The sequence below is a fragment of the Ascaphus truei genome, chromosome 8 (genome assembly GCF_040206685.1).
Source record: "Ascaphus truei isolate aAscTru1 chromosome 8, aAscTru1.hap1, whole genome shotgun sequence".
NCBI classification, from domain to species: Eukaryota; Metazoa; Chordata; class Amphibia; order Anura; family Ascaphidae; genus Ascaphus; species Ascaphus truei.
Window position 1 is genome coordinate 21291521 of NC_134490.1, and position 15438 is coordinate 21306958.

The 15438-nt window shown below is 43.5% G+C and overlaps 1 protein-coding gene across 4 annotated transcripts in view; it reads left to right on the forward strand.

Moving 5' to 3' along the window:
* LRRC20 (leucine rich repeat containing 20) overlaps positions 1-15438 on the forward strand; it is a 365681-nt gene that overhangs the window by 70386 nt on the left and 279857 nt on the right. For all 4 annotated transcript variants that reach the window (XM_075610762.1, XM_075610760.1, XM_075610764.1 and 1 more), the window contains one exon: positions 12615-12764. In XM_075610762.1, the coding sequence (XP_075466877.1) occupies positions 12615-12764 (150 nt within the window). The remainder of the gene's footprint in view (positions 1-12614; positions 12765-15438) is intronic.

The following is a 15438-nucleotide window of genomic DNA, read 5'->3' on the forward strand; positions in this document are numbered from 1 at the left end:
GTATGCATGTGTGGGTGGATCGTCTCGGCTCCGTGTCCTCTTCTCTCTGGTGGTGTTGCTGCTGGCCAAGCGCGACGCGCTGACGGCTGCCGAGCTCCAGAGGCCTCTGTACATGAGTGCCGGAGACCGTCTGGAGAATTCTTCTGCGCATGCGCAAAGGCCCGCATGCGCTTAATCGCGGCGATGGGCGCATCTGCGCATGTGAGGCGACAATGTCTGCGAATGCGCAAAGGCCCAAGGACCCTGTTGTGTGCATGCGCTTGATCGTGATGATTGCCGCATGTGCGAGTATACAATGCCTGCGCATGCGCAAAGGAACAGGGACCCTTCTGTGCTGTGCGCCTGCGCTTGGTCGCGGTGATGGCCGCATCTGCGCATGTGCGAGCTGGCAATGTGGTGATGGCAGCTTCTGCTCGGCGCGGCCCAACGGCCTCTTCCATAACCCACTTCCGTCTCAAGAAAAAGCAATTTGGTCCCAGCAAAGAAGTTTCACTTCAAAAAACAGAATCTAGGAAATTAATATTTCCATCAGGAACACTTAAGCCTTTTTAAGCTTTTAATTGTGCAAGGCAATAGAGAGCTGATGATTATATAATCTAAATGTAAAAAAATAAAAATATGATCTTATAAATGTTAATCTCTCACCTTGGACAAACATTTCATTTGTCTGCTCAGCTTTGCCAGTTATAGAGTTATGGATAATTTTTCAGTCTAGTTTTTCACCTGAACAAATACAGCAGGTTTCCAATAGTACCAGCTCTGGGGGGGGTTATGTCTTAAACCAAGTGAGGCCTACTCCAGTCCTCAAGGGCCACCAACAGGTCAGGTTTTAAGGATATCCCTGCTTTAGCAGAATTGACTGAGCCACTGATTGAGCCACCTGTGCTAAAGCAGGGATATCCTTAAAACCTGACCTGTTGGTGGACCCTGAGGACTGGAGTTGGCCACCCATGTCTCAAACATTCCAAGCTGCAAAAATGGAATAAAAAATAAAGAAAGGCTTTGAACAGGATTTTTGCTTTGATAAATCTGTCTTCTCTCCGGTCCATCCATAACTATGCATGGCATGAGGGGATATATGCTCCTACCAGGTGGAGGTAGAACACCGACACCTGTCTCTTTGAAATAAACAAATAGCGCAACCTATAAAACGTGTGTAGTAAATTTGCTAATACAAACACAAGTGACATGAAATAGAAAAATAAACAAACACAATTAAAATACTCAAGATCAGTGACATTCTCAAAATCAGTGAAATTCTCAAAATCAGCGAGATAAGAAAAATCAGAAGTCACAGCTGGGGCGTGGGTAAGATGACGCCAAAACTTTATATGATTCCTCTTTCCTATGACCTATACATGGAAATTTATATTTGAACAGAGCAAGAACATTGATCAATAAGAAGTTGAAGCTGCAACCTTGTAGCTGCAAGTTTGTTTTTGTATCTAGATTATAAAAACGCCTTGATACTTTCCCTACAGCCTACGGTTCTGATACTCTCACCCAGAGTATAATGTAGAAAAGTGCAAAAGAGAAGAACAAAAATCTATGGCGCAAATGAAAAAACCTAGTGGAATCCATATAAAAATGTGAAAATGCCACACTCCAAAGTATTACACTCACAAGACGGTATATTTATATAAGGATACATAGGCAAGTACGGATGGGTATAGTAGACTCCTGGATATCTCCTCTATTTAGTCCGCACTGCGACCTCTAGTGAAACTCATAAGGAAGACTACAGCACAAATTGTTTTGTTGTGAGTGCATCACACATATTCTTAACTCATTTTTAATATAATAAAAACTTTATTGCGCTATTTGCGCTGTTCTCTTCCATTTGAGTTTCACTGGAGGTCGCAGTGTGGAGGAGATGGTCACTGAATCAGCAGGTATATTTCAGCAGATTGTGTGCAAATGGGGAGAACTATCAATAGACTTAATGACAACAAGATTGAACACCAAATGCCAGAACTTCTTCTGAAGGCATCGGGATGTAGAGGCACGTGGCGTAGACGCTCTCACACTAGATTGTAATTACCATCTAGTCAGTGTTTCCTCCAATAACTCTGATCCAGAGCACTTTCCAAAAGATCAGAGTTTGGAGGTCATTGTTATCACTCCAGCATGAACAAGAAGACCATGGTTTGCAGACCTTTTGATGATGTGAGTCAAATCCCCATGGACACTCCTGATAACACCTGAGCTTCTGTCACAGGGGCCAATACTCCAACCAAGGTTGGAAATTTTAAGTCTGATGGCCTGGAGACCGAGGTCGCGATATTAGCACACCAGAGTCTTTCAACCGGAGAGTCAGATACACTGATCAGGGCCAGGAAGCCAGTAATAGCCAAAATGTGATAATCATCTCTGTTTTTCTTTACCTGGTCATGCTATGGGTGATTTGAAAAAAATGCTGCCTGCTCAGATTTTTAAATTAGAACAGAACATTTAGAAGCTCAAACTGGACATTAAAAGAGAACCAGGTGCTCTGATCAATGTATACGCCCCAAACGAGAATCAAACAGAATTTTTACAAACAGTTCTCGTAGGCGTCGACCCGGGATATCTGTCATCGATGATAGTGGGGGGAGACCTAAACATGGTTCTAAACCCCACCGAGGACAGATCGACCACGATGGGTCCCCCCCGTACAACCACTCCCACATCAAGGGGAAAAGGTTTAGGGGCATCCTGAGCGAGTTCTCACTTGTGGACGTATGGAGAACCCAGCACCAGGGCCAGAGAGACTACACATTCTACTCAGCACCTCACCAGACCTACTCTCGAATAGACCACTTCCTGACCACTAAAAATGTGATGGCGGCAGCCATTGAATCAGACATTGGCTCAATCACTTGGTCCGATCACGCCCCGATTACCTTGACACTGTCAATCCCGTTTGAGAAAACAACAAGATACTCCTGGAGACTAAATGATTCATTGCTAAATCATCCTGCGATAGAAAGAGAAATTAGATCCTCACTTAAGGACTATTTCTATTTCAACACAGGAACAGTCTCCTCTCCAGCAATCCTATGGGAAGCCCATAAGGCAGCCATTAGAGGGAAATTTATTTCCATTGCATCCCACAGGAAAAAAGCCCGCCAAAAACTAATCAAAGAGCTCACGGATAGCATAAAAACAATAGAACAAGCCCATAAGGCCAACCCCTCCAAAAAGATATACAAAACATTATTAACAGCTAGAACAAAACTTAGACAAACCCAGCTGGAGGACGTTGAAAAGGCCCTCAAATGGACCAATCAATAATACTATGACAAGGGTAACAAGGCCGACAGACTCCTGGCCAGTAAATTAAGAGGGGTACAAAAGAGATCCCAAATAACGGCGATCAAGAGTAGATCTGGCGAGATACAATATAGTGACAGCAAAATTGCCATGGAATTCACAAAATACTATACAGAACTATATAATTTAAGATCTAAAAACGGCCGACCTGAACCAATAGCATCAGAATTGATAACGCAATATTTAAACAAATGCCATCTCCCCACATTAACGGAGGAGGAAAACACAGTCCTCAACGCTGAGATCTCAAAAGAGGAACTGGAAGAGGCGGTCAAATCATTAAAAATCACTAAGTCTCCTGGCCCTGACGGTTTCACAAATGTCTACTACAAGAGATTCTTGCCTACCCTATCCACGCATCTCCTAAAAACATTTAACTATTTCATGGAAGGGAACCAAATCCCGCCAACAATGTCTCTGGCCAACTTAACTATTATACATAAAGATGGCAGAGACCTGATGCAATGTGGAAGCTACCGTCCAATCTCCCTCCTCAACAGTGATCTCAAATTATATAGTAAAATTCTTGCAAATAGATTAAACCCCATCTTACCGAGACTAATCAACATCGATCAGGTAGGATTTGTCGCGGGCAGGCAAGCCTCAGACAATACTCGGAAGACAATTAATATTATTGACCATGTTCACCTCACAGGCACCAAAGCTCTCCTGTTAAGCCTGGACGCAGAGAAGGCGTTCGATAGAATAAACTGGCAATTCCTGGACCAGACTATGCGCAAATTTGGTTTTAAAGATGCATACTTAGAGGGGTTCCGTAGACTATATCAAAACCCGTCAGCTACAGTAAAATTACCAGGGGGCAATAACCAGAAATTCGAGATCACAAATGGAACTCGACAGGGATGCCCTCTATCTCCTCTCCTCTTTGCGCTAACGATAGAACCACTAGCATCGGCAATACGGCTCAATACAGACATCCAAGGAATAGAAATTGGTCAAAGGCAGCATAAAATATCCCTATTCGCAGATGATGTCATCCTAACCCTGTCAAAACCTCAAATCTCCCTACCCAACCTTCAAAAAGAACTCCAGGATTTTGGAAAAATCTCAGGATATAAAATAAATAACGATAAATCAGAAGCCCTGAACTTAAGCCTGCCAGAGCCAGAGGTGAAACTCCTCAAACTAAACTTTAATTATCGTTGGAGCTCCTCCTGTATCAAATACTTGGGAGTTAAGATATCGAGGACCTACCAATCTCTATACCAACATAACTATCCGACCCTATTCCAAAAAATCAAACAAGATCTAGAAAAATGGGGAGAATATCAGATATCATGGATCGGGAGAATGATCTCGGTTAAAATTAATATACTCCCTAGATTACTTTACTACTTCCAGACTCTCCCGGTCCACATCCCTGGCTCAGAATTGAAAAATATCCAAAAACTAATCTTTCATTTTATTTGGCAAGGAAAAAAACCAAGAGTCTCTAGAACAGTTCTCTTAGCCTCAAGGGGGAGAGGAGGAATGGGAGTTCCAGACATCACAAGATACTACCTGGCTGCACAACTGAGACAGCTAGTAGTCTGGAATGCCAACCCAAACCAATATTGCTGGCTAGACATAGAAACTCAATATGCCGGGACGCCTTCACTGCCGGCTTGCCTTTGGTCCCTAAGCAAGGAGGACATGCAGAATAACAAATTCAAATTAGGCCCGATGAGACACACATGGGAGACCTGGACGAAATGCAAATTCAAATTTAAGCTCACAACATCTCACTCTCAACTTACACCAATTCGCAAAAACCCGAAATTCCCACCTGGCTGTGAACCCAGACAATTTGACGAATTCAAAACCAAAAATATCAGTGCGATTGCCGACCTCGAGCTTCGGGAAGTTCCTGAGTTTCCAAAACCTACAATCTAAATACGAAATGGTAGGGCTGAATGTGTTCAAATACCTACAAATTCGACATTTTATCCAAACTTTAACCCCAACGTTGGAATTCCCCCCTCTCACTAACTTCGAGCAGCTCTGTCGTGAGACAGCCCACAAGAAAGGTCTTATATCGCAAATTTGTTCAGAAATGGAGAGAGCTATAGATGCACCTACACATGACTATATGCTGCATTGGGCAGCAGAATTGGAAATAGATATAGACCGAGAGGATTGGGAAAGTATTTGGGAAAATGCCTCAGGAACTTCAATCTGTACCACAATCAAAGAAAACATATACAAAATACTGTTTCGCTGGTATCTTACCCCAGTTCGAATAAATGAAATCTACCCTCTGGCTTCCGATCTATGCTGGAGAGGCTGCGGTCAAAAGGGGGACATGGCCCACATCTGGTGGACCTGTCCGGAAATTCCGAAGTACTGGGAAACTATACAAAAATTAATAAAAGAGGTCACAGACCTCACAATACCCATTGACCCGCTGACCTACCTGCTGGCCAGACCCCTAGAAGCGCTGGATCGACCAACAGGCAAATTAGTCTCCTTTATCCTCACAGCGGCTAGGTGTGCGGTGGCAGCCGCCTGGAAGAAGGTGTCTCCTCCCTCCAAACAAACAGTCAAAAAGAGGGTGCAAGAGGTGATGGAAATGGAAAGACTATCAGCCTTCCTGAAAAGGTCCACCACCTCTTTCAACAATACCTGGGACCCATGGCTAATGTATATGCTCCCCCAACACCGAAATGCCCCATAGTAGCAATAAATAAAGACCCAAACTAAGGCTGCCAAAGAAAAGGGAGCCAAATCCTCCCCCCCCCCTCAACCCCCTCACCCCCTAACCCCCCCCCCCCTCTACCACTCTCTCTCCCCTTTTCTGTTTCCTGACCCGCGCTACCCCGACAGACCCCTGAGGGTCAGGGGGACGTTGGGACTTTTTCCCCCACCTCAGACAAAAGTTAGAAAACTTGTATTAGGCCAAACTGTTGACAAATATTCAAAATGCTGTAAATGTAATAAATGCCTAATAAAAAATTTGAAACAAAAAAAAAGGAGAACCAGGTGATGATTTGTAGTTTCCCACTCTGTTTTATAAATCTTGATTTCTGTAGCAATGTATAAACTTTGTTCTTAAAGCTGCACTCACTCTTAAGCTTAGCCGTGACAGACTTTCTCGGTATGGGTATTAGAGCTCATTGTGTGATCATTGTAGTCCATGCTAATTCAGAGCTTTCTGAACACACGTATATTTTCTCTTTGGATTTCAAAGCATGAAATAGAAAATGAACGGTTACCAGGTTTGAACATTTCAATGTTATTAACCGTGTGGATGATCCAACCTACTGTGTTTGCCAATATGCAACACAATTGTACTGGACTAGAATCTGAAAAATATAGTTTTAAGTTCTCATCTGCTGGCAGAGCTAGAACATCCATAGGTTCCAGGAGAAAGCTGTCTAAAGTTAATGTTGGAAGGTTCATATACTACTCCAAGGCGCTGCATACTTCAAAGTCAGGATTCTACAGTCACAGTTTCAGTTCTATTGGCAATAGATAACTAATACATCACCAAGATAAGCCTTACATTTGTATCTGTTGTGAAATAATTATTTTTAGTGAGTAAAAGTAGCAAAAATTAGTCTTCAACTAAAACGCCCCACATTCTTTGTCACATTTTAAAGCTTGTTAAGTTATCTACCTGATAGTGCCAAAATATCTGGGTGTGTTTTCCTCCTTTTGGGGAGCTTAGCAGTTGATTACTACAGTAGTTTACTTATTTACATAGTTGCATAGTAGATGAGGTTGAAAAAAGATATACGTCCATCAAGTTCAACCTATGCTAAATTTAGAATAGTTTCACAGAGGAAAAGAGCAGAGCACAGCAAAGAACTTGGGGGCTAGACACCGGTGAATAAGGGTTAACAAATGCTTTATTCCATGGTAGACATCATGTTGTGGTGGCAGGTAGGATCTCTAACGCGTTTCGGGCAATGGCCCTTTGTCAAAGTGTGTTTTCAGGTCGCGTCTCTAACAGCTGATATAGACGCCCCCCCCACCTCCAGCTGATGCATGACACGTCACTGTATACACGCACCCCCGATTCAGGGATGTATGATTCCGAGCTCATCTCTCATTGGTTGTTTACATCTGCCAATGAGATTGATTCAGCCGGTTTGGCGCCACTGCGGGGGTGACGTCTATTTCAGCTGTTAGAGACGCGACCTGAAAACACTCTTTCACAAAGGGCCATTGCCCGAAACGCATTAGAGATCCTACCTGCCACCACACCATGATGTCTACCATGGAATAAAGCATTTTTTAACCCTTATTCACCGGTGTCTAGCCCCCAAGTTCTTTGCTGTGCTCCGCTCTTTTCCTCTGTGAAACTCTTCTGCTGTCCCGACATACAAGCGTGATGCACGCCGACGGAACTACTGCCTCAGAACTGTGAGTACCCCTCTCCTTCACACAAAGGATTGGGGGTTCATTTTGCATTTATGTGCAGTCTCCAGGGTGACTATTCATTACAGTGGTGTCCACACAGGGTTTTGTACACATGCATTTCACCCTTATGTTGGAAGTTATACACCACATGTCCCCACACTAAGGAGTTCAATTAAGGCATATTGAATCACCAAACACCCACGAGGCTGGATTAAAATGCCTCTCTAAACTGATCAATAGCACTTTTTAAGATATTATTGCATTAAGTGGTCAAACATAGCTGAGCACCGAATTTTGGGATTTCTTCCTACCTCTGTTCACTATGCTAAATTTAGACAACAGATACTTTATCCTATATCTATACTTCCTTATTGATCCAGAGGAAGGCAAACAAAATAACCCCAGTGTCATATCATCCAATGATATCTCATAAGGGGAAAAATAAATTCCTTCCTGACTCCAAGAATTTGAAAGTAATGGCTTTCTACTTTATGTATTGCATATTATGATTTTTTATTTTTAAATTAAAGAAATCAGATTTTTGTTGCGATTGGTGTTTTCACTGCTACTCTTTATCTTCAATTACAAGCCTCTCCACCACTCATGAGTAATTTTCTCTCTCTCTCAAATACAGTATGTGGTTTAAGTATCTTACAAATTCAAATAGCATTTGAAAGAAATGTAACACAGCATCTGAGATGGATCATTACAAACTCTGTGAGCTATCTTTACTAATCACAGTATAATGTTTTTTTTATATATACTACTAGCACACCTATTCATATGGAGAAATATACTACAGTAAAATTCTAAGTGCTAAACAAACAACAGAACTTCATGCCGTTTTAGCAAGTTGCAGACATGGTCATACTTTATATCAACAATATGTAGAATAAATAGTAATTTAGATCCAGGGCTTTGAAATTTCTATAATGACCCTGTGTACAAGTTATTTAAGAAACATATTCACAAGTACAGTGAACTATAAAGGGGATTGGGTATAGAGAGAGTAATGCCCTGGACAGGGGAAGTTCCCCTAACACCAGAGTTGTATTAGCCCACTGTGATTCACACTGTTCTGTTTAGCATATGTTGTAATATTTGGATGAAATAACGGGAGGATTTTTTATCTGGTTTTAACCCCTTGAGGGCCCCATGATGTAATTCAATCTGACCGGACCAAGAATGGAATAGAAGACTCCATCTCTTCCGTTTGGGCCAATTGTGAGGTTCCGAGGAGTGCGCAATGATCGCAATATGATGAAGGGTTAAACAGTTACAGTTGAACCTTTCCTGTTTGATGCAAATCAGCTGTTCAGTAGCATATAGCTGTGCGTGTTATCATATAGTTCAGTGTTTTTGAACGTTTTTTTGGTTAAGGAACCCTACAATTATATTGCGAAATTCTAATTCTAAGTGCGTCTGAGATGAGATGTATTGTAGGGAACCCCAATCCTCTCTAATAGCACGTCTGGTATCGGATGCATTGTAAGGAACCCCAACCCTCTCTTAATAGCGCGTCTGAGATCAGATGCATTGTAAGGAACCCCAACCCTCTCTAATAGCGCGTCTGAGATCAGATGCATTGTAAGGAACCCCGACCCTGTCTAATAGACTAATAGTAAACGACTGAGCCACCTGTGCTGAAGCAGGGATATCTTTAAAACCTGACCTGCTGGTGGCCCTTCAGGACTGGAGTTGGCCACCCCTGGGTTAGGCATTGATTTAAACAGAGGGTGGGGCACTTGTGTTTTGGATTTGGTTGTAGTAATAAATGTAAAAAAATGACACTGTAATTCATGTTCGTTTATGCCACTGCCTTGACTTGGGAGGTGCAGCCAGTAAACAATAGGGATATGATGAAAGTCCGTAGCTTTAAAATTTGTTTTGGAAAAACAATTCGAGTAGTATTTGGTTGTAAACTGAGTTTGAATGGCATGGCATCTTTTTTTTTTCTGCAAATATTTGCAATCTGAGATCTAGAGGGAAAGTAGTGTACGTTAATAATTTGTATGATAAGCTGTGTAATACCGCAGGCATATGCTTATAGGGGTCCATGTTTAAATGGACATGAAGTTAAAGGTTGATGGGGAAAGGCAGGGCTGCAGAGCTGTCTGAGACGTGAATGTGCTCACGGGTGGTATTTTTATTTGCTGTACACTAGATGGTGGAGGCTTTTTGTCACTTTTTCAACTCACGATAATGTATTTAAGTAGGGAATACAGCGTTAGGCTGCGTCCCCGCTAGCGCTGAGCTCGCTGAGCGGGCAGCGCTTGCGGCGGTTACTTACATATATAGATATATGTAAGTCCCCGCTCACGCTGTGCACGCGTGCTCGTGCGCAGGCACACATGCTCATTCCGCGCTCGGCGCTTAAGTAAACAGAAAAACTATACTTTCCCGCGCGCTCAACTACCCGCAATGCCCTCCCCCCTTGCGTGTGTGCGTGTGCGCGTACATGCAGGACACCCAGCGCTCATGCTTGGAGCGCTCTCCAAGCATGAACGTGCTCAGCGCCAGCGGGGACTCAGTAGGTGGTGATAGGAACGCGCCCTCTTCCTTCCAACGCGTTTCGTATATGAATATACTTCATCAGGGAAACGCGTTGGAAGGAAGAGGGCACGTTCCTATCACCCCCTACTAAGGTTTATTTGTATTGCCAACACTGACTCTATACGGGACATTCTTTGGCTGTCTTCATCTTTTACCCGCAAAAGACGCGACGTGAGAAACTCCATCGGTGCCATCTGATGACGTCACCAGCACAAGTGTGGTGAACCGATACCAGGAACCGGCAAGGGAGCCTTTCCCTCTGTGACAGCGGCGGCTGTACCCTCACCATACAGTGAGTGGCCTTGACTAACTCGAGTGGAGGGTGTACAAGGAGAGATCCGATCCGGCTGCTGTGCTGATACAACTTGATCCACGGTTGCAGACTGCTGTAGTGGTAACATGTCCCTATACATGTCATGCTGATATACTGTATATTCTCTTTGATGTACGTGCAATATTTACCTGTTTAACACTATGAACACTTTGTAATATACTACACTATGAGGTTTTTTGCGCTGTTTCTCTTTTTGTTCTTGTATCACTTTCTGTAAATAAAGAAGACAGAAGGTGAGTTTCCCACACTGGACCTTCTGTTTCATGTAGACTGTGTTCCTTCCACTTCAGCACAATAAACTAAAATTGGTGAAGACAACTTGTCATGTTTATTTCTGCATAAACAAATCTGATTGATTGTCATCAAAGTAGAAGTCAATATGTCATGCAAATTACAAGCAGGAGTCAACATTTATGTAAAGTATTCCCTGCACAGAGTATCAATCATCCTGAAGGAGTTACTATAGAAGATTTTAAGCAGCATACCTAATAATAACAACGCTGTGGATTATTCAGGAACCTCTACAGCAAACTAGGAATATATGTACATTATTCTTGTTTTGCCTCTTTTTTTTTTTTAATCTCAGGAGTAAAATTAGCTTTTCAAACTTCAAAGCGCATATTGGTTTTTCAACCAAACCATTATGGAATTATGTAAATTTGAGGACTTGTGTGTTGTTCTGTGCAACCTTTTCTAGCACTGCCCTGATTCACCCAAAGTTTTCACAGCTGTCTGGCAAACTGGACTCTTCTAAGCAGATAGTTACATTGAAGAACAAATCATCACTCTCCCCCCTGACTCTTCTCTCTCAATCTCCGCATCTCTCCCACTCCACACACTCTCCCACTCCACCTAGTTCTCTCTCATTTCCTCCTCTCCTCTCTCTCATTCCCCCCTCTACTCTCTCTCTCACTTCTCCAACTCCTCTCTCAATTCCCCCTCTCCACTCCCTCACTCCCCCCTCTCCTCTCACTCCCCACTCTCCTCTGACTCACAGCTCACTCCCCCCATTGCCGCTCACTCCCCCCATCGTCTCACTCCCACCCCTCGCCTCTCACTCCCATCACCTCTCCTTCCTCTCCTCCCCACTGACTCCACCTCTCATCCTGCCCTCACCTCTCTCACTTTATCTCACCTCTCATTCCCCTTCTCGCCGCTCTTACTCCACCCTTCTTTTTTTCTCACCTCTTCTTCTCCCTTCCCCTCTCTTCCCCTGTTTTCTCCATTCCTCTCTCTCCAATCGGACTTCCCCCCTCTTCTCTCATCTCACCCCTTCTTTCATTCTTATCTCCCCCCCCACGTCTCTCTCATTACTTCCCCCCTTCTCTTACTCCTCCCCTCCCTGGGCTTGGGATTTAGCCGGTGCGTGGCACCCAGATGACCAATTGCGGACATTGGGCTCCACTTCTGCTACGGCGTGGGGTCTAACTTCCGGGTAAGGACCGCTGGGCTTCCCCCCACCTTCTCCGCCAGAGTGGGACCTTTCGCCACTGCCATTTATCCTCCGCCGTTCAGCCGCTGCATTTATTAAAACAAAAAAACATGCAAGTGGAAATGCCTTTTAAAATGTAATAGCATCTGACAACATTACAGAGATATAGAACACTAACAAGCACGACCTAATAGAGTTTTATTTTAATTGTATTTATGTAGGTTGTATGTCTTCTTCTTTTTTATCATAGTGTTGCTTACATCAGGGGCTCTCTACTCCAGTCCTGAAGTGCCACCAACAGGTCAGGTTTTAAGGATATCCCGGCTTCAGCACAGGTGGCGTCTGAGCCACTGCTTGAGCCACCTGTGCTGAAGCAGGGATATCCTTAAAACCTGACCTGTTTGGGGGGTCTTGAGGACTGGACATGAGCACCCCTGCATTACATGACACATGGATGCATTGCAGAATCTTGAGGGGGTTTAATCGAAAATGACCATCACGATTTTTCAGTTTAAAAACGTAAAGCAGTTTGTGATCATGAAACATGAAAAGAAATATGCCTTGAGGTATGAAATGTGAGCCGTTATCATTTATTTTCCTTTTACATTGTATCTTCTGCAGATCTATCAAACTGCGCCCTGAACGCCTTCCCAACCGGCCTCTATGTCGTTATGAGTAATGTTGCTCAGGATATCCATTTCATCACGCTGGCCAATAATGAACTAAAGTCTCTGACGAGCAAATTCTTCACGTCATTCACCCAGCTGCGAGGTATGTGTCCCCATGCTATGTTCTCTGGACAAAATGAAAAAGGGAAGTGTGGGTGTGATCTATGAAAGGGCACGGTTTCGTGTATTTTTTTTTTTTTTTTGCCAAAAACTAATTGGAAGCAATAGTAAAAGGGAACTAGGTGTATTTCTGCCATGTAAAAAAGTATTGGCTAGTCCGTCCTGCAATTAGAACAGCCTCCATCCTCATATTACAATACGTATCAGCCATAGATTCTTCTGCCATATACATATTTAAGTAGCATCTAGAGTAATTGTTTGCGCTACTGAAATGAAATTTTTCATGATAATAGAATTTACCGTGAACTTCGAAGTTTCGTTTTTAGGAGACTTGTTTCCAAGTTTCAAAACTATCTTTGTACCCTACTCAATTTCAGAATTCAAGGTTCAAATGTTAAATGTATGTATGTATATCTTTATTTATATAGCGTCATTAATGTACATAACGCCTCACAGCCGTAATACATGTGGCAATCATATAAATAACAAATAATACCAATAACAGATAAAGGGAAGAAGTGCTTCAGACATAAAAGTGACATTTAGGAAAAGTAGTCCCTGCCTCGAAGAGCTTACAATCTTATTGGTAAGTAGGAAGAACGTACAAAGACAGTAAGAGGGTGTTCTGGTAACTGCCTCTGCAAGGGGCCAAGGTCGATGAATTAGGTGTAAAGTATCAGCCACGGTGCTGCTCGTATTCTTCGATAAGGAGGTGTGTTTTAAGATGGGTCTTAAAGGTGGATAGAGGATGCTTGTCGGATATTGAGGGGAAGGGCATTCCAGTGGTGTGGGGCAGTCAGTGAGAAAGGTTTAAGGTGGGAGAGTGCTTTAAATACAAAAGGTGTAGAGACAAGACATCCTTGAGCAGAACGCAAGAGTCAGGATGGTGTATGGCGAGAAATTAGGGCTGAGATGTAGGAGGGGCAGAAAAGTGTGAAGCTTTAAAAGTAAGGAGGAGAATTAAGTGTGTGATACAGGATTTGATAGGAAGCCAGGAGAGGGATTTCAGCAGGGGAGACGTTGAGACAGCTTTAGAAAATAGTAGAGTGATTCTGGCAGCAGCGTTAAGGATAGATTGTAGGGGAGACAGGTGAGAGGCAGGAAGACCGGACAGTAGGAGGTTACAGTAGTCGAGACAGGAGAGAATGAGGGCCTGTTTCAGAGTTTTAACAGTGAAGCAACAGAGGAAAGGGCGTATCTTTGTAATATCGCAGAGGAAAAAAAAAACAGGTTTTAGCTACCTTTTGAATTTGAGGGGAGAATGTGAGAGAGGAGTAGACTGTGACCCCTAGGAAGTGTGCTTGTGCTACTTGATGTATGATACTGCTTCCAACAGAAATATAAAAGGAGGTAGTAAGGCCAGGTTTGGGAGGAAATATGAGGAGCTCCGTTTTTGCCATATTAAGTTCAAGTCGGCGGAGGGCCATCCAGGATGATATAGCGGAGAGACATTCAGAAACTTTGGTCTGTACAGCAGGTGTAAGGTAAATTTGTTTGTCATCAGCAAAGAGGTGATATTTGAACCCAAGAGATGTGATTAGATCACCTAGAGAGAGTGTGAAAAGAGAAGTGGTCCCAGGACTGAGCCCTGGGGTTATGCCCACAGAGAGTTCAATAGAGGAGGAGGTGTTGGCAAAAGTGACACTGAAAGTATGATGGTCGAGGTAAGAGGAGATCCAGGATAGAGCTTTGTTACGGATACCAAGAGTATGGAGAGTGTGAAGGAGAAGAGGGTGGTCCACAGTATCAAATGCTACAGAGAGGTCGAGTAATATGAGCAGAGTGTATTGACCTTTGTCTTTGGCAGCATGTAGGTCATTTGTTATTTTAGTGAGGGCTGTTTCAGTGGTGTGAGCAGGTCAGAAACCAGATTGTAGAGGGTCTGGGAGAGAATAGGAGGTGAGAAAGTTGAGCAAGCGAGGGAATACCAGACGCTCAAGGAGTTTAGAGGCAAAAGGCAGGAGGGAGACAGGACGATGGTTAGAAAGACAGGTAGGGTCAAGCCTGCTGTTTTTGAGTAATGGTATAACTGTTGCTTGTTTTGAAGGAGGGAAATGTACCAGAGTAAAGGGGGAGGAGTTCAAAATGTGTGTGAGCATAGGGATTATAGTAGGAGCAAGAGGTTTTAGGAGATGAGGGAATGGGGTGAAGAGGACAAGTGTTAGAGGTGAAGAGGAGATCAGCAGTGACACATTCTCCTCAGTGACAGCGGAAAAAGCTTTGAGGAAGGCAGGAGGAGAGTTAGGAAGAGGTGTAGGATGGGAGGAGGATACAGAGGGGATGTCCTGACATATGGATTCTACCTTTTCCTTGAAATAATCAGCAAAGTCCTGAGGTGAGATGGAGGAAGAAAAACAGGCAGTAGAGGGTGGTCTGAGTAGGGAGTCAAAGACAGATGAGTCGCCGTTGGTTATGCTTGTGCGTGTTGATTATTGAAGAGAAGTAGGTTTGTTTCGTCTGGGAGAGGGCAGAGTTGAAACAGGACAGCATAAATTTGTAGTGAAGGAAGTCTGCGACAGTGAGAGATTTCCTCCAGAGGCGTTCAGAGGAACGAGTGGAGGAACGCAGCAGTGGAAATGTAGCCAGGGTCTGGGGTTCGAAGAGCGAGAACGGCAGAGAGAAAGCGGGCATGTAGATCAAAAGAGGAGGATAGGTCA